Genomic DNA, 21,378 nt, shown 5'->3' on the forward strand with positions numbered 1-21,378 from the left:
GGAGTTGTAGCAACTATCGAGACCCTACTTATCATTTTTGAAGTAATTCTACTTGTACTCTTATATATTCTTTGGTAATACTTCTTCAGGCGCGGCTTTCATTGATCATCATACGCGACTACGACAATTACTTGACCATAACAACGTTACGGTAGGTGACTCAAATATTCGGATAGCAAAAAAAGATTTGGCCGAGTATCGTTTATTTACTCCTAAGAATTGAAGAGTTCTGTTCACAAACTCTCAGCAAACTATCGTTGAAGTAAATATCCTTTACAATAAAAAAGAATTATCGAATCGGTTGGCGCAATATTGAGTTATTCGTAAATTTGTCGCGCACATACTTATAGCAAATTTAAGAATTTTATGGTTTTCTCATGGATTCCATTGTCTGATCTGAACAAAATTACAATGGGACCACACGGGAAGCACCAGCTTTCAAATAAAAAAAAAATGATCAAAATGGGTTCATCCAGTCAAAAGTTCTGAGGTAACAAACATAAAAAAAAGATACTGATGAATTCAGAACCACCTTATTTGAAGTCGGTTAAAAAGATATCAAAAGTTCATCAAAAAAATTGGTTATTTTGTAAATATTTATTTATATTTAAGAAATTTCATTAATATGTATAATTCTTCCCGTAGGTGTAGTATATGTTTCACTCGGTATAAAGTGCGATTACCTTACTCGGGTATATTCAGACCCTCGGCTACGACTCTTGTTTACAAACACGCCTACAATTTATCGATGAGCATAGAGCTCATATTTGAATAGTTGAATGCCACCGTCCAAAACGTTAAAGATTTAAAATGCGCCACTGATAGATATTTGGTTAATTCTTACAGTCATTACATTTGTGAAAGATACATCGTTGTCCCGTTGCAATAAAATTTTTAAAAATCCGTAACACCCTGACAACTGGAATATGGAAAACCAAATCACTAACCAATTTCTCGATAACCTGCCTTTTCACCATTATGTTGGTCAAATAATAATGTAAGGTTTCCTATTGTAAATAATATGAAGTGTAACTTTTCCCCTGCTAAATTAGGCTCAAATTTTCACACCGAATTTCTCGGTATTATATCGAGAATTACATTGTGATCTCAATATCTTATATATTTTCATTCATTGACTGCCCTTGAGAAAACTATTATAAATGATATAAGAATAATAAGAAGAGCCAGAACGTTAAGTTAGTGTTAGAATATTATGTTATATAATCGGAAAATAGTGAGAAAATATATTATACAGAAGTAAATCCTCAAAATCGCACTAATTAGTCTTTTTTTAAGGTAAGAAATGAGCTCTATTGTTATCCCTGCTAGAACAGTATAATTGACTTAGCAAGTATAATAAAACAAACCGTGTATAAAGATCTGCAGTGCGAAATAAATATCAATTAGCTGCTACAAAAACTATATACAATTGAATCTAATTTACTGACTAGAATTGTTTCTTTACTTTAATCGACCTTACAATAATTCATTGTGGCCCACAGATTGTGTAAAATTCTCAATTTGTTTTAGATATATTTTTACTAAATGATTTATGTCCAAAAATAGTTTGGCCTCGGCAAAGAACCAGCTAAGAATAGAAATTGGCTAAATTTTATAATAAAGGCCGTATTTATAATACAAAATTGATAATAATTTTGCTTTATTTAATTGATATTAAACGTTATAAATGGCATCTAGTTTTAATTTACAATGTGGATTCAGAGAGAAGTCAAACAATTCATGAACGCCCGAGTCACCGTAGATTACTTTCCAATCTAACATCGATCAAAGTTCTGATTGAATGGTTCATTCTATCGGAAATACTTAAAACTTCAGAAATTATACCTAGACAGTAAATCCTTATTATATATACTAGATACTTTGCAAATAGTCCGAGTAAATACAATTAATTATTTTAGGTCACTTGATGCTTATAATGTAAGCGTCTCAGAAATAATAATAATGGATTTACGACTGTCTTCGCCTATCAATACAACATACCACTCTTCTTAAGTTCTCTGTGAAACCACCTTTTTGCATTTGAATTTCAACTTTACAGTTTGGTAAAGCTCCAACCAAACTATCATTTTCAGTCTTAATATCCTGTCCAGTGTCACAAAGATCCTGGTCGGATCACGAATCCACTGGGCACTTTTCAATTACGCTCAATTCCTCATCATTAGACCGCACGATAGGAGTATCTTTTGGAACTGTAATAGGCATTTTAAGCGGTCTTCTACTTGTAGTTTCTATGTTCACCACAACATTCGTTATACATTTTTGTTCTTCAGGTGATTTATCTTGGTTATGAAATGTATTTTCCTTTTCATCATTTTTTATTATGGTTTCTCCTCTACCATCCTCTTCATCGCTGTCTCTTTCATCTTCTTTAGCTTCTAATATCATTTTATGTGTAGCTTCTTCAATCACACTGTCAGTCGGTGCTTCATTTATACATGAATGTGTTAAAGTAAACGGAAGTTTAACAGACACTTCTCCGCCCATTGTACTAAGTGTTAGTTTTACTTTGACATAATATGATACGTAAATAGCAAAGACGTTACGATCTTCTGGTGTGTTCGAATTACAAACGACTGTTGATGCCAAGCTTGCTCCTGTTTTTGAATAAGAGTCCTCAAGCGCTATCCAATTTTTTGTGACACCTGTAACAAATCATCGGCATAAAATACAAATAATAAAAAAATTTAAGAACTTTTTTGTGTACTTTAATTCGTACTTGACAAATAAAATATGTGTATTTACTCATGGGCGCTGTGTTAGTTTATACTATGATGTTCAAGTGCCATGCCTACCTCATGGCAGCCAAGTTGTAAAAATTTTAAAGACATAAAGTACATGTTAACAAATTTTTGAGACTGATAGTTAAGAAAATTGTGTAACTAATTTGACGTTTTTAATTATTTTGCTTAATAATTACATTTCAATTGTTAACACTTATGTTCGTGCTTCGTGTTTGCATCCGAGCTTCTAATGAGACTCTACAATAGATTTTGAACCTATCACGAAATAAGTTATTAATTTGAATAAAAATTCTAATGTTATTTAATTTACCAGAGGGAGGCTCCTTTGTACAGGATGCTGGCTAAATTATGGGTACCACAACAGCGCCTATTTCTACCGTGAAGCAGTAATGTGTAAACATTATTGTGTTTCGGTCTGAAGGGCGCCGTAGCTGGTGAAATTACTGGGATTTGCCCAGTAAATTCACCAGCTACGAGAGCTACAGAGACTTAACATCTTATGTCCCAAGGTGACGAGCGCAATTATAGTGCCGCTCAGAATTTTTGGGTTTTTCAAGAATCCTGAGCGGCACCGCATTGTAATCGGCAGGGCGTATCAACAACCATCAGCTGAACGTCCTTATTTTCATAAAAAAATGTTATCTCTATAAGTTAATGTATACGTATACACTCGTGTAATGCTGCTGACATTTTTTTAATATGCGATTGGAGTTCTATTGGTTTATTGTACGACAATGGAGTCTGGTCTATAAAAACATACCTCTGTGTGGTGTAAGTGAGTAAGTGTCTGTATGGGTTTCTCCTGGATGTATAGGAGTGCCTGTTGCTCTCAGCATTGCCACCACATTCTTGAACTTGCCATTTGTGAACATGCACACGTCCACGTGTTGTACCACCAGGATCTGTGTCATAAAATAATTGAGATAAGTAATTAGGATAACCGATCACTGTCCCTTAAGCCAGCATCTATTTACCCTGAGGGATGACCATATATTTAAACATACAGGGTGTAAAACAATTACATCGCCTAAAGATTCCCACGACGATCGGTCCTGCGCTGCCCTCATCCAACGTATTCGGGCGATCTTGACCGATCATCAATCCATCTTGGGGGCCTATCAACACTAATTTGTCTTCCGGTACGTGGTTGCTATTCGAGTACTTTACTACCCCAACGGCCATCTGTCCGTTGAACTATGTGCCTTACCTACTGCCACTTCGGTTTCGCAATCATCGGTGACAATGGTTCTCCTACGAATCTCCTCATTTCAGAAACGCAGGTAAACTCCGAGCATAGTCCTCTATTTTACCCACTGAGTGACCATGAGCTTCCTCATAAGGCCTACAATAAGCAACCTCATCTGTGTTCCGTAGTCACCACAACACACTCACTGTTAATTGGAATGAGAAAATTTTACGGATCTTCTGGAACGTAATTTATGGGGTTAGCGTAGAAATGTGAGATAAATTAAAAAGTAGTAAAGCTTTAGTCTGAGCATTGCCTCAGTGCAATATTGAAAACAAAATTAAAAAAGTACATGATATTCTTAACAAAGATTTCACAATAGTTGACTCATGAGTAGTGGAGATGAGATCATGAGATGCACTACACAAAGTATTTAAAATAACCGAAGTGTTCCAGAAATACAACGCTGAAAGGGACATAAAATTTATTTGTTTCCAATTATTTCTTGGCGTCAATGCAACTACAATTCATGGCCAACAGAATAATAATTTTGGATACAAAATACGATAAGTATTTTTGCTATTACACTTATCCGTACAGCACCAAGATAAAAAAAAGTGTTTGTGTACTTATGAACGCATACAAGGAGTTATTCTTTGTTGGCGTGATAAAAAATTATTGCTCTTGCTATTTGACGTTTGTAGAAGAAACAATATTGTAATAAAGATGTTATTAAATACAACAATTAAATTATTTTTATACATTTACAGAGAAATTAATTATATTTTTGTTGTGGTTTGGTAGGCAAATGAGTTACAAGAGGCTTCGTAGCTGACTTATGATACAAATGGTCTAGTTGACAGCTAACGTCAAATTATTATTTACTTTGCCTATGACCATAAGCTTCGCGCAAGTGCAACCAAGAAGTAGGGAAAGTTTAATCCTCATCCCAATCTACTATCGCATTCTTTATAACATAACATAACAAATCTGCTGACCAAATAGGAACTTTAATAATGAGCATAGCCTCTAAGCCTGATTTTATACTGACCATCTGCTGATAATTAAGGCGACTTTATGGATAGGAGTTTTTAGCAAAAACCAATTGCAAGTACAAATTCAAATATGATTAAAAACGACTAACTGTCGTAAACCACACATATGAAAATTTATGTCTCAGACCTGAGAAGAATGTTCGTCATTTTTATAAATCGCTCCATTTCCAATCTGTGGTGTCAATAAGAAAGTCTTCATATGTTAGTGGCCTTTTCCAAATACCACACAAACGTCTTTTAATAATTCTCTTGAATCTAGGAACACATTTGCTTTGTTCATTTTCTGGGATCTTGTTATTCATCACCTAACAAAAGACCTACGAACTCGACTTCACCGAGTAGTAAGCATTACAAGTTTAAAGTCTAAAGTTTCATCTCTATTGACGGAAATATATATAAATTTAAGTATCTTTTAGCGAAATTTATCTTTTTTAAGTTTTCAGCAGTTTTGTAAAATTCATATTATTGCAAGTTGTTGAGAATTGCCGCAGTTAGATATACTGGAATACACCATATTTATTTATTTACAACTAGGTACAATAACATTTAACAGTTAACATAAAACTATCATCTTATAACAAGGACAGTATATTTTATGTGATCCAATTAAAATTGTACACATCATTCACTAAATACAGTAAAAAAAATAGATGGACACAACAGAAATTACATTATATGAAATTTAAGCTAATAATTAAATTATTTAACGTAAACTAGCGAGTTTTATAAAGAGTATTTTTAAACAAGTGTATATTTGTAAAGAATTTATCAAAATCAGCACACACTTCTCAAAAAAATGAGTTCTCTACAAATTCTCATAATCGGGTTGTTATGCGATACATTATTATTTGAGGAATTGATCTAAAATAGGCATGGAATATGCACAGATCGTGTTGGCACTTTAAAGTTTATCAAACCATCTATCTATCGATAACCAAAGTATCGATAGATGGACAACAGCAGGCAAGCACGCACGACGACGTAACGATGGCCCAGTAGCAGATTGAAGCGAGGCCGCGCGGCCAGCGAGGGCCCGGTGGGTGCGGAGAAAACATCTCGCTCCGCCCAGATACTCAAAGCCGTTGGCAGATACAGCACCCTTAATAGGCGTACGCGGCTTTACGCGTTGTTACGTATCTTAATATATATAAATTACGTGACACGTTGTTTGTCCACGATGGACTACTGAAGTAATAAACAGATTTCAATGCTACTACTTCATGGAGTGCAGTTTGGTCCAACTTGAGAGATAGGATAGTTTTTATTTTGATCTGGGACCCATAATGAGTTTTATTTTCAATATTTGTTTTGTATGGACATATTTTCTATGAGAGAATTTAGTGACGTACGGTTTGACAGTTCCGCTGTGAAACAATTTCATTATAACAACAGGGAGCATTTTTTACGAAATAATTCTTAATGTTTTGAAATATTATTGGCAAATTCTTAGTAAACAGTATTTTTTTATTATCTACAGAACAGCGTCTGTCGGGGCAGCTAGTAATAATATATTATACATAATACTAATTAGTGGGTGGTACATTGTCTTTATACTATCGGTGAGTAAACATGTTTCCGGGCAAAGTCACTTCTAGTATTTTTAGTTCTTATTTTGATTTCTAGCGTTTAATTCTAGTCTAGTTCGACTAGCCGTTTACATTATCTTTGGACCTGACGTCGATGACGTCACATCATCGCTTTGATACGGTGTGCAAAACAAGCATGACTAGGATATTATTATTAATAAATAAACTACGATTTATTTTATTCCCATTATAGATTGATGTAAAGGCGTTGTGTTGTGATGCTAATTAATATAATTATAATGATGAAATATCAATGAAAATATCTGGGTTAAGTAAAAAAAGAATTTATTTTTCTGTGATTACTATTGTATGGACACAAAACAGCGGAAACTACAGAACTATTAACAACAAAAGACAAAACATAACATTCAAAACTTCAAAACCAAAGCAGCGATAGCACAAAAATATCACGACATGTACCTAACGGTAATGAAACTGCAAACCGTACTAACACAACAGGACGAGCGCGAGGGGGTGAAAGGGTAACGGGAGAGGGCTTCACGTTCCAGCGAGGTCTAGAGATAATGTGGCCGTGTAGTCAAAGTCAAATTATCTTTATTCATTGAAATCATATTTGATCATTTAGAATCGTCAATTTTTGGTTTTGTTATAATAATAAGAGCTACATAATGTAGTTTGTAAAAATAATATTTTACTCTAGAAAATTATAATGTTTTGTTTAATTAAAATAGAGTTAGAGTAACTTCATTCCCAAGCAATGTTATCATCTAAGAAATCCGTTATTTTATAGTAAGCTTTTTATGTTTTCGTTTAATTGTATTTTTAAATTTGTTTACCGGCAGATTAAACATATCACTTGGGTGATTATTATAAAAGCGTATACATCGTCCTTTAAGTGATTTTGACTAATGATTTCAACTTTACGGAGCCTGGTAGTGGTAACAGCGAGCATATCTTTATACCTAGTAATAAACTTATGACTATCGCTATTTTTCTTCAACGAGTAACAATACTGACCTTAATTCTTCTGACAGTTTTGCCCGAGTGGTTGGCCACCACAACGCTAACGTTAACAGATTCTCCATGTGAGTACGTAGCCTTATCCAACCACGCCTCAAGCTCCACCCTGAGGAAAACCACATCATTAAAATACCGATACTAAATTGATCTAGGCTTAGTTCAGACTTCCCTGCTGTGTTTTAACATTCACATTAAGTGGGTACTTTCAAAAAGGCGGCCCATATAAAGACAGGTAGATCTCTTGTAGTGTTGCAGATGAGTAAGGCATCAGTGATAATTTACCATATGGATTAAAAAATACAAAAAATGGTTGTATACTTAACTGACTGAACGAAAAAAGTTAAAAAATCCTCCAGGCGAGGTAAATAATATGAATTTACAATGAGGAAAAAAGCGTACAAATTGCACCTAAATGAATAAAGAAATTTCATTTCATCTCATCTAATCTCATATAATCTCATCTCACCTCACTTTATCTCATCTTATCTCATCTCATCTTATCTCACCTTATCTCATCTCATCTTATTTCATTTCATTTCTTAGCACAGGATACCGGCTAGATTGGTATTACAGTAGCGCCTTTACTACCGCCGAGAAGAAATGTGTTAGCACTAATTTTGTTTAGATTTGAGGGGCACCACAGCCAGTGAAGTTACTACGCTGAGACATCTTATGTATCAGGGTGACCAACACAATCTACACTCGAGCAGCAAACAAGTAAGGCAGCAAACGTCGTAAATACGTCGGACTCAGTGAGTCTTACACCTCTGTGCCGTTTGGTGTCGAGACACTTGGCCCGTGGGGCCCAGAGACGCGAAGAATGTACAAGGTACTATCTTCGCACCTCAATAGAGGTACTGGAAATCCAAGCGATGGAAGCTATTTCGGTCAACGGATCAGCCTAGCAATCCAGCGTGGAAATGCTGCCAGTATTCTTAGTACACTTCCGAGTAATGATAGTTTTAATTTAATGTAGTCATAGTATTGTAAATATAGTTAAAATATATTTTTGTTTGAAGTAATGATTCAATGCTATAATTAAATTAGCTCTTGCTTCCACTTTTAAAATTTTTCTAAAGTATTTGTATGTTAAAACATTGATGAAAATGAAGTGCGTTCAGTTCTAGAATATTTTAAACTTATAATAGCTTTTAGCTTAATCGCCCTTAAGTTAAAATTGTCTAAATGCTTTTAACCAAACTTTCGACGAAAGTATCTAAATTTCGGACCGGGTTGATATGATCAATAAATTTAATGTTCTTGTCCCCAATATTATAAGGTATGGATAGGGTTTAAATTTAATTTCTTGGAGCTCCATTACATTCTGTTTCCATCGATCTGAAACGATCATAGTAAAGAAATAGATAATGTATCGGTCAGACTATTCTAGATTAGTCCCCTGAAGACCTGATCTGGAAAGATCTTGAAACATCGACAAACATTCTTAGCTGAAATAACAATAAAAATGTATCTCTCACGCTAATGTAAAAGCTCAGTTATAATTAATTACACGCGTTTTAATCCTTTAAAAAGATTTTTATTTAAATGTTTAACACTCGCGTTGATCAAAGGAAATACTATATTCGAGATTAATTCTCAAATTATGTTTTTATCCAATAGGTCTTGCTTATTTGTTCCAAATTTTACTTATCCCTTCAATTCAAGCGCTTTACGGAAATTTCTTAAACTGGCAGATGTGATTGACAGTTTGCTGAAAAATATTTTAGTAACTTATGTATATACATGTGCTCTCAAGATATTTTATCGATATAATTTGAAAGTATAATTATTCGCACAATTTCGGGCATTGTGTTCCAACCACTTTCAGTTCTTATTCAGTGTGAAGCCTTTTCTTACTGGAATAGTTTATCATATACCACTTAACACCGAGATTATGTATTTCAACAAAGCTGAAAATGCTTGGCTAAATATTGCGATTTATCAAAATAATAGATAATATTTTCGGAGGGAATTCAATAAATAGTGAGAGTGGTGTGCAAATTCCTTGGAATCAAGAAAAAGAATACTGGCTGATCAAGCTGTGCTGTTGATAGTAGGCAGTAGGCTAGTCGATTTTTTAATTTTATGTAGAATTCAAATTCAAATATTTTTATTCAAAATAGGATGTGACATCACTTATTGAAAGTTAACAAATACCACCCATTCCAAAACGATTGCCTGATCTTGTTGTAAAAGCATATACATCGCCCCACAAAAGACTTACTAACTCGATTGAGACGAGTAGTAGGCATTATAAGTTTATGTCTCTTCCTGGTGTTAATATTATGGTTATGACAGTTCTAGCTAATTCACTTATGTGCCACTGGACATACATTACATTATCAAGAATATATTGAGAAGCAACAGTCAAGATGTTAATTATTTCTTTGAATCTTGCTCTCAATGATTCTTTAGCACCTAGGTTATAAATAGCGCGAATAGCCCTCTTCTGCAGCACAAAATATATTGTATTAATATCGGCAGGGTTGCCACATAGTAATATACAATCTTAACTATGTCTTGTTGTGTTTTATTACGGGGCAGTGCAGCCGATATTAATACTATCTCATTTTATTTACTGCAGTTGAGGGTTATTATAAATTATTAGGATTGTTTTCATGAATGAATGAAAACTTTATCAATAACACGACATTTACAGCCTAATAATATAGCATGTTTCAATATTTAACTCTCAGTCACCACTTAATCTAATATATAAAATTCTCATGTCGCGGTGTTTGTAGTTAAACTCCTTCGAAACGGCTTGACCGATTCTCATGAAATTTGAGTGCATATTGGGTAGGTCTGAGAATCGGACAACATCTATTTTTCATCCCCCTAAATGTTAAGGGTGGTCTCTACTTTACAGTTGATAGCCTGTTCCAGCGCAATATTTGCATGTTAGGAAATTGACTTGAGAAGCCGTTCTTTTGAATTAAATTTAAAATTTAGTTTTTGAATTCGTTCCATTTGTGAGTCCCTAAATACTCAAAGAGTAAAAATATTTTTTTTTTAGTAGTGAACCATAATTGTAGTAATAATACCTCACCTGCCATCAGATAAGAGGAATGGTTTCTCAACCGTCACTCTTGGCGCCAGCGTTTCCGTGTTCTCTAGAAATTAAATCACGATTAATATAATTTTATTCGAAAAACAAAGCCAATATGTACCTATAAGCCTTGATTTCAAAATAAAAGAAAATACACTTAAAATTAAGATGGGGGGGCTCTAGAAAAAAACATATTCTCAAAGTGGGCGGTGAGCAAAATAAGGTTGAGAAACTATTATCTATAGGCTCTACTTTACAGTTGATAGCCTGTTCCAGCCCAATATTTGCATGTTAGGAAATTGACTTGAGAAGCCGTTCTTTTAAATTAAATTTAAAATTTAGTTTTTGAGTTCTTCCATTTCTACTACTTGGTACCAATTGGTGGTCAATGGACTGTATCATGGGTCAATTCCAAGCTGCAGTTGCCACTTTGCACAGATCCCACCACTGAAGCCGTAATTTCTTTTTTTATGTACGAGCGTACCTGGTGTTAAGTGATCACCGCCGCCCACATTCTCTTGCATCACAAAAGAAATTACAGGAGCGTTTCCGGCCCTTCAGAAAGGTGTACGCGCTTTTTTGAAGGTACCCATGTCGTATCGTCCCTTAAACACCTCACAAGGAAAATCATTCCACAGCTTTGTAGTACGTGGAAGAAAGCTCCTTGAAAACCGCACTGTGGAGGACCGCCACACATCCAGATGGTGGGGATGATATCCTAATTTGTGGCGTGTCGCGCGAAGATGGAATTTGGTGGCAGAAATCAGGTGAAACAGCTCTTCGAAACACACTCTTATAACTGCATAAATTTAACAATGCTATAATTGGAATATAACATAACAAGTAATCTCTCATGGTAAAATGTCTCGTCAAGTAGATATTGTACAAAAGCTAACAAGTTTCCGCTCCAGATAACTCAATCATTCTTTGTTTGACACGACAGCGGAGACCGGATATTATAAAATATTACTTTATTGATGAACATTGAGGTTCTTGTTAGACTCAATATTAAATATAATTAAATATTTATAGTTTAAAAACTACTAAAGGGATTTCTCAAGCTTGAAAGTTATTGCTTAAAAACATTTTAACTAGGTGCTTAGGAGTTTCTTTTTTTTATAAAAAGTAGGGAACAAGACGAGCTCGACGTTCAGCTGATGGTAATTGATACGCCCTGCCCATTACAATGCATTGCCGCTCAGGATTCTTGAAAAACCCAAAAATTCTGAGCGGCACTACAATTGCGCTCGTTACCTTGAGACATACGATGTTAAGTCTCATTTGCCCAGTAATTTCACTAGCTACGGCGCCCTTCAAACCGATACACAATAATGTTTACATATTACTGCTTCACGGCAGAAATAGGCGCCGTTGTGGTACCCATAATCTAGCCGGCATCCTGTGCAAAGGAACCTCCCACTGTGGGAGGGTCTGGGTTGTGGTCTGATAAGCAAACTTCGAAAGAAAGGTCATTTATTCAATAAGGTCAAAATTAAACTTATGAATGTGAAAGAATAGTTGAGCTTTAATGAGAAGAAGTAACAATAAACTATTTTTTTTATGTAAGAGAGGAGCAACCACCGTATTTTGAAGGTACCCATGTAGTATCGTCCTGGAAGCACATCATAAGGAAGCTCATTTCACATGTTTGATTGTACTTGGAAGAAAGATCCTTGAAACTTTGGAGGAACACCACAGATCCAGATAGTGAAAAAATGATATCCTAATTCGTGGCATATCGTTAGAGATATTCATGTTTCTATGGAGAGGGCTGTGCTCGGAGATTCCCTGCGAGATTGAATCAGAAATGAGGAGATCCGTAGGAGAACCAAAGTTACCAACATAGTCCAAATGATTGCGAAACTGAAGTGGCACTCGATACGACACATAGTTCAACGGACAGATGGCCGTTGCGGCAGTTAAGTCGAGGACTTAATGGCGACCATGTACCGGAAGACGCAGTGTTGGTAGACCCCCACAAGATGGTCCGACGATCTGGTCAAGATCGCCGGAATACATTGGATGAGGGCAGTGCAGGACCGAACATCGTGGAAATCATTGGGCCTTTGTCCAGCAGTGGATGTCCTCCGGCTGATGATGATGATTCATTTTTCTTTCATTCTTTCTTGCTTGCTTTGTTTTCCCTACGCTAGCACATTGTAAATCTATGGTCATGACATATTTCTTCCAGATCCATCGACCTCGTATAGAAATGTATGAATGATCTTACCGATTGCATCCCTTTTTGTTCTGTTGTGATCCGTATCTGTTTTTTTGTGTTTGAGTCTGAAACAAGAGTACTTAATTAAAAAAGATTTAATATAAAACGAAAACTATCCCTACCTCCAACAACCTTGCTTGAAGAATAAATAATTAAAAAAAGGGTTACATTATTATTTTTTATTTCTTTGATTTATTATTGTTCAAAACAAAGCATATCTACAATAAAAGTTATACATTTAAATACCATGAAAAGCACCTAAAACGCGATATCAGTGTTACATGGCAATAATTATAATAATTAATGATATAAACAATATGTTATGTTTTTAAAGTGATAACCCTCAATTCTAGGATTAATACACAAATAAAATTTGAGAAACAAAACTTTATGAACGATGCGGGGCTCGAACCCACGACCTCCGGCGTTCCGTGCCGGTGCTGTAACCAACTGAGCTAACCGTTCGAGTACTGCCTCGTTACAAAATTCTGTTTGCTTTGTTCAACTCTCAGGTTGTGGCTTCATCTACAGGATCTACTTTACAGTTGATAACCAGCTCAACCCCAATATTTGCATATTAGGAAATTGACTTGAGATGACGCTCTTGTAAATCTAAACAATAACGCCGGAAGTCGTGGGTTCGAGTCCCGCATCGTTCATGAACTATTGTTTTTCAAATTTTATTTGTGAATTAATGATATTATAATATTAACTTAATATATATTATAAATATGGTTAAAAATTATTAAGTGTTTACCAATACTATTTAACATGACATTGTTTTTTATTTTTGTAAAGAAAATTGTATTATGTTTGTAATAAATTAAAAATGCTTCTAATTCGGAATTAAAACTATGGCAATCTTGTACGGGAGGGTTAGCTTAGCTACGCTCGATTCCTTAAGGCCGTTGGCTCGGGCCCCAGCCTTAAGTGAAATTATCTACCAGTTCACTCCACCCAAGGTCACGTAAAAGAACTACGTCAAAAAAATAATAGTACATTTACGTAAAATTTAAAGTGAGACCGAAATTTAACGCATCCAAATAACTGTGCAGAAAATTTTGTAATCTATACATTACTAACTAACAAGACGCAAAAGGTATGAATAATGAAATTTCCTGTATACGACGCATATTGATAACTTAATATCCTGTATAATTTGTCTTCATATTAACATGCTCCACTTCAGAGAGTGGCGTTCAATTATGAATAACATATGTTTTATACATGACTAAATATTGCTTAAATTCCTCATTTATTTAAATGGCAGCCAAATAGAATATGTAGAGCAATTAACATATTCATGACAAATTAGTTCACCTGAAAACCAAATGCAGAAAGAAATTGATGTCAGAGTAAGTAGAATATTCAAATTCAAATAATTTTATTCAAAATGGGATGTGATATCACTTATTAAAAGTCAAAAAACTTCCAAAAAGTATGCCTCAGACCTTATAATAACGGGTGGAACAAACTCAAGGGGCTATTTTTTCATAAATAATGTGGTTACAAAGTATTATCGTATAATTAAACTTTTTATTTTATAGCCTGCGGGCGGTCGCTCTATTCCCAATCAGTGGTATCACTAAGAGAGTCATTTATGTTATAGTAACCTTAACTACACCAACGTTTTTTAACAATTCTTTTGAATTTCGTAATACATTTGTTTTGAACATTTTCTGGGATCTTCTTGTAAAAGCATATTCATTGGCCCTTAAGACGAAGGATATGAATAAATAAAGTTTTCAACTTATGTTTATTGATATGTTTCACTTTTGGATCACAAACCCAGGCCCTTACCAGCATAATAGAAAATTAAGAGTCTCTCAGAATAGAAGCATTCCATCAAGTTAAAAATCAAGTAACCAATTAAAAAAATAAAATTTTGACAAATAAACAACCGACTTCAAAACAATATATAATATGCATTAAAAAGTATGAAAATATTTGCGTATTTTTATACAACCTAATTAATTAATCTAATTCTAATTACGATTCATCAACGTCCTGCTCGTCTCGTCCCCTATTTTCATTAAAAAAAAAGTATCAGTGATGGTTGCAAAGTCGCTTTTCAGTAACTTGAGCTACGCTGACGATAATTAGGTGCTTGTCAGTCTTCAATTAGCGCACTGAACAGAATGCTATGAAAAAATCATGATTTGCAATAAAACGTGGGGAATAATCATAGTTTTAAGATGTCTGTATCTGTATCTGGAGGATGGAACACTTTAGGTACCTGGATCATATATTAATTAGTGACCTCGGTGAATACGCTGACATTAAGAGAGAGCGGAAAATAAATTCGATATGAAAACTTCTTTAGAAGCGCAGAGTACTTTATTTTGTGGATATATAATGACACTAAGCTGTCACGCTTGGCTATAAAACGCTCGTTCGGGGGTAGTCAGCTCCAGTCGACTAAGGGAGATTAGGACAACTTGCTGCATCCACTGCACTTGATGAATATCAAGGGATTTTCCATTTGCTTATATAAGATGAAACCATTGAGTATTAATGCTTAGTATAGTAGTATATTTGTTGCATCACTTTGTATATTATATCTGGGATCTGAAAGAGGTTTGATATATATTTGGTTAGGTATTGGGTATTTATGCATAGTTATTTTTACGGCAGTAAGGGACGAGACGAGCAGGACGCTGACGGAAATTGATACGCCCTACCCATTACAATGCAGTGCCGCTCAGTATTCTTGAGAAACCCAAAAATTCTGAGCGGCACTACAATGCGCTCGTCACCTAGAGACATACGATGCTAAGTATGAATTGTAATTTCACTAGCTACAGCACACTTCAGACCGAAACACAATAATGTTTATAGATTACTGCTTTACGGCAGAAATAGGCGCCGTTGTGGTACCCATAATCTAGCCGGCATCCTGTGCAAAGGAGCCTCCCACTGATAAAATAGTGATTGACGTTAACTAGCAATCTATCTTATCTGATGTCAATAAAGTATTTTTGACTTTGACTTTGACTGTATTAGCGGGCTTTAATCAAACTACTATCGAAATAACATAATTGCTACCAACCACAGCTAAAATAAATTCTACCTTCTCATTTCTAAAGTTTGTGTTTCCTTAAAAATACCCAAAAATTATAAAAAAACAAAATTATTTACTTTGATTAGCGCGAGTGTGACACATTTAAATAAAATACTTTTAAAAGGATTAATACGCGTGTTATTGTAATTTATTTATTTAAACCGATATTTCGTGACCTTTGCAGAGCACGTTTTCAGGTCCGACCTGATTATATTAAAACTTAAAATTATAAAAAAATGTAACATTTACGCATTCCTATGAAGCTACAGTTTAATACTTTAAAAAGTATTTTATTTAAACATACAAACAATTTCAGTTAGTTTGCCTGATAATGTTTTGATAAAAAGATTTGAAAATCAAAGCTCACCAGTACTCCAATCTCATTAAAATGGTTTTGAATTTCTCGATGCGGTTCGGCAATCAACGTGAAATCACACGTGAAATTCGAGGCTTCTCTAATTGCAAAAGCAATATCAGGTGTTACCTTTGGAAATTCTGTGATGTTTAATATATTCACAGATCTTCAATTGTTATTATCTAATTCATACTATAATATCTTCTGAGACAGCATGTACGGATAAGGTGAGTTACTGTCGATAAATATATTGGGACAGAAAAGTCAGCGATAGTTACGATTTTTATTTCAAGTAGGCCACAACCGGAGATAGACTGAATATTGGGAATGGCCGTTACTGATCGGACAGCCTGGGATTAGATTATGATTATTTTATAGCAATAACAATGTCAGTACAGTATTGTATATTTTATTAAAAAGAGCGTAAAAGAAGAATGCTGGGAGACTTTACTGCGCCGCTTCTTCTCTCTCAGAGCGCCATTTGTTTCCGAAGTGGTAGTATCTATTAGAAAAAGTGTAGTAGTTTACAAAAGTATTCTAAAGGAATAAATTTTGAGAAAATGCCTTAATTTATTTACGCTTATGATATATGAAAACCAACTTTGCATGAAATATTATTTGAGCCATTGTTTTATATTAATTTACATTTACTTTTTTGACTTATACGTGTAAGGACATTGACTATTTGACGTATGTTTTGTTGCATCACTTTACATATTAGAATATTTTAATTGAAATGATTTGTAAAACGATCAAAATGTAGATCTTGAAATATTGATTTAAACGAATTGAGAGTCTTGCTACTTCTTCTCATTAGCTCAACCCTTTACGAAGTAGCAGTAGATTCAATAAGAAAAAAAATATTTTTGCCATTCATAAGTATCATTTCCGTGACCTACATGAATAAATTGATTTTGATTTGATTTGATAAGGTGAGCCTACTCCCCTTTGTGTGAATGTACCTCTATATTTTATTATTATTTTAAACACTTTGTTAGTTTTAAATATTACCCCTCACTTCTGGGATTAAGTATAAAAATTTAATCTGTACAGTATGGACGGTGCGGGTTTCGACCCCGCGCCTCTCGAGTAACGTCCCAGCGCTTTTACCAACTAATCCAACCGTCCCACATGCCGCATGATCCGAAATCTTACATTTTTATTACATTCGTTGCATTATTATTATTTCATTTAAGCCAACGTTTTTTTGAAATTTATCGCCATATGTTGCCTCGGTACCACCTGTATTTGCTGTAGATAGATGTTTTTGCCAAAATTTACTAACAGTGTCCTGTTATTATTATTTTTATAAGTGTAACTCTATTAACTTGTAAAGGAATAAAGCAGGTGTAATTGTAAAATACCGTTACAATTATACTCGTTTTAATCCTTTTATTGTATTATTAATACATAATAGTTTATTAATTATAACTAAAAAGATTTTAAGTGGCATAATTTTTAGTTTTTCTTGAACTCTATTTATTTCTTTAAATGTATATCACAAGTTCTACCTACTTTGAGCTGCTGTTTCCCAACTGAAGTTTAACATTTAAAGAATAAGTATTGCTGTACTATTGTAACTATACTATATATTGGGAGAAATATACGTATTTGATTTGAATTTAAGTCGAAGCAACTAAAGTCCAGTTATTAAGATCTCTTGTGTTTCCCATTCTACTATTTGTTGCCGAAACATGGACAGTCAAAGAACGAGAGAGACAAAGGATTGACGCACTAGAAATGTGGTATTGGAGATGAATGCTACGAGTATCTTGTCCAAGAGTTCTTGTGTCCACACAAACGTCGCACGTCTTGATACTTGAAGAATTCAAGGTGAAAGAAAGGCTTTCATCTATAGTCAGAGCGCGTATCCTCAGATACTTCCGACACGTCACGCGACGTGGAGAGCATGCCTTAGAGAGACTTGTTGTTCAGGGAAGGGTCAGTATATACGTGAAATCCATCCAACAAATACGAAAAGCCATTGATTCTCACTTTTTGGTAACCTATTAGCCCTGAACCGTGACTGTAAGCTTTGGGCCCGGGGTTAAAATCCCAGTAATTTAATATATTTGTGTTCTGAGTCATGTTTATTTATTAATTAAGATACACTATTGATCTTACACTAAGCATTAATAACTATTCAAATTATAAACTTTTAAATACGAGTATTATAAATAACTAATAATTATTATTCATAACTTATAACTATGGTTCGAAGTGTAACATCTATCAAAGTGTATACAGCATTCACAAAACAAAAACAAAAAATATTGAAAATTAAATAAAAAAAAAACATTTAACTAGTTTGTGACATCTGTTTTTTTTATATCGGAAGATATGGATAGTGCTATTATTAGCTTGCAGTTTGTTATAATATGATCGTTTCATTATGTTGCGGGGCGAAATTAAAACCCAGGGTTGTTCTACTGTGTGATAGATAGAAGAACTTATCAGTCTTGGAATGATGTGAAGAACATATCCACATATATAAAAATAAATTGCTGTTCGTTAGTCTCGCTAAAACTCGAGAACGGCTGGACCTTTTTGGCTAATTTTGGTCTTGAATTATTTGTGGACGACCAGAGAAGGTTTAAAAGGCGAATAAGTATGAAAATGCTTGGAATCAAATAAAAACAACAATAATGTTTTTCATTTGATGTGTCCCCGTCGTTCAGAAATCAAAATTGAAAGAATTGTTTAAAATGAATAACTAATTAGAATCTTTATATCTTTCTAACTTTCTCAGGAGGTAAGAAATAAACTTAATTTTAGCTAACTATAGTTGGTAGATTAACTACAGTTGTTAACTGTCTTACAGATTATTTTTATGTAGATGGATAAATCTTAAGTTTTAATCGTAAGCCGACATCTATTTCTCATTTACCCCAAAAATTTTAAATATTCTTTTTTTTCTTATTACTTTATATGGCAATACAGCGTTTGCTGGATTAGCTAGTAGATTAATATTTGTTAAAAGGTTTGGACATTTTAACTTTCCATTAATAATTTTGTGTAATGTTATGACATCTATTATGTTTCGTCGACTGTTCGGATTCAAATATACATTTATTTATGTATGTTTAAGTTAGTATATTTTATTTAACATATCGGCTAAATTATGCCTCATTTGAGGCACCATACTATATGTGAAATGCCTCAATCATAATTAGCATAAATAATAATAATCCGTACAGTTACAATAAATACTGAATATTTTTATTTTAACTATAATAATTCACGAAATATTCTTTTTGTAAATCTCTATACGTGCAAACGTAAGGTACGAATCCTATATACACAAAGTTCAATTATACTCAAGGACTACTGTATCAATAAAACCTTCTTTACCCTCTTACATCAAATAAAAGGTTGTTATGGATACAGACAGGAGCGCTCTCTTATATGACAGACCGCACTTTACTTCATAAATTATACGTCTAGTATACAGGGTGTACTGTTTATTTATATATTTGGGCAACTAACAAATTACACTCTTTACATGATTAAACTTAAAATATAACAATAAAATGGATAAGAGTTAATTCACTTTTAAGCTATCACAGCATTCATAATTTTTACTACGCTTATAGGACAGTAGTTTTAACAATTTATAAACTAAAATCTAAAAATATTGTAATACATAATTTAAAATAAAAATGAAAATATGAAAACAAGGTTTCTAAGTCACAGTGTAAATTAAGTATTATCTTATTATATTGAGCAAGCGGAATGAATAAATCAATGTTCTGCGATTTGGCCAATGAGTTATATGACCTACAGAGCCTAGAATTAGTTGCGTTTTGACCCAGATTTGTCCTAGATTGTGGTACTACAAATAACGAATAGGCATTTTTTCTTATTAATTTTGGAGGAACGTATATTTTGAATTTGGAATACAAGTATGGAGAGTCTACTTTACCGCTAAAAATATTGTGTAAAAACAAAAGATCTAACACTATCCTTCTATCCGCCAGTAATGTTTTAGCCTTTTTTGGTAGCTTGAGTGCATTTTCGCTAAGAAGTCATTATAAGATATATGATACATAAGCGTATTTGCACACAATTGCGTATTGACAATTTGTTTCAGCGTATGTTAAAAAATATATATATCGTACAAAATTTATCGTACCTACTACAATAATCATTATATTCGATGGGATATTGCAACTCTCTTGCGTATCTGTGTATGGAATAGAACAATTTTAATATCGCGATACAAAAATAGGTGTTGATCATTGTCATGTGAAATTTTGAAGTTGTATGAATTTTTTAATGCTGAATCAAAATGAAATAATTATTAAAAACAATTTGGGGGTATGAAAAATAGATGTTGGCCGATTCTCAAACCTACCCGATTTGTACACAAAATTTCATACAAATCGGTTCAGCCTTTTCGGAGATGTTTGGTAACAAACACCGGGACACGACCATTATAATATATATTAGATATTATGTTAATAAATACGACTATTTATGTATGAATGTATTATATAATTGTTCGAAACTTTGTTCAAAAAGTTCAGGAATGGTGCCAAATATCATACAAGATATGCTGAATCGCGTTATTAGTGTGTTTTTGTTTATAAGCAATTCAGCCATTATTTTTAAATAAATGATATTGTTTCATCCCGTCTGTAATCAATATATCAGCGAGGTAGTGTTTTATAGTCGGCCTAGCCAGAAACCATACCCGATACATGTCATTATTTAAAAGGCGTCAAATGCTGTTTTCTTCAGAAATGGCGTTTGGGTGCGGTCAATGTTTGGTTCTGCATGATATGCACTGACCTCTACTATACGTATATACCACTGGACTGGCGGCTGTCAAAGAGCTTTTGTGCCTGTTTGATATTCGCCATTTTGGCGCTGTTGTACATGTAGCGAGTCTGCGGTAATAAAACTAGTGATGACAACCTAAGCAAACATCGATAGATGGTGGGAAACTATTAACAAAAAAAATGTATTTTATTTCATTGATTGTGGAAGTATAAATAACACAGAAAACGAACGCAATTAATTCAAAATTCAAAAATACTTCAGAGTACTATACGTTCCTTTGCAGCCATTTGTATTATACGTCAAAATTATTTAGTTCTCTGTACGCTCGCGAGTGGCGCTT

At 33.9% G+C, this 21,378-nt stretch overlaps 1 protein-coding gene across 1 annotated transcript in view; it reads right to left on the minus strand.

Moving 5' to 3' along the window:
- Positions 1 to 534: 534 nt before the first annotated feature.
- LOC126964651 (arrestin homolog) overlaps positions 535 to 21,378 on the minus strand; it is a 111,587-nt gene continuing 90,743 nt past the window's right edge. Inside the window, exons 7-11 of the mRNA XM_050807895.1 lie at positions 12,850 to 12,905; positions 10,620 to 10,683; positions 7,568 to 7,676; positions 3,523 to 3,664; positions 535 to 2,663 (exon numbers count right to left, since the gene is read on the minus strand). Of these exons, the coding sequence (XP_050663852.1) occupies positions 2,134 to 2,663; positions 3,523 to 3,664; positions 7,568 to 7,676; positions 10,620 to 10,683; positions 12,850 to 12,905 (901 nt within the window). The 3' untranslated portion in view covers positions 535 to 2,133. The remainder of the gene's footprint in view (positions 2,664 to 3,522; positions 3,665 to 7,567; positions 7,677 to 10,619; positions 10,684 to 12,849; positions 12,906 to 21,378) is intronic.

This window comes from Leptidea sinapis, chromosome 5 (genome assembly GCF_905404315.1).
Source record: "Leptidea sinapis chromosome 5, ilLepSina1.1, whole genome shotgun sequence".
Lineage (NCBI taxonomy): Eukaryota > Metazoa > Arthropoda > Insecta > Lepidoptera > Pieridae > Leptidea > Leptidea sinapis.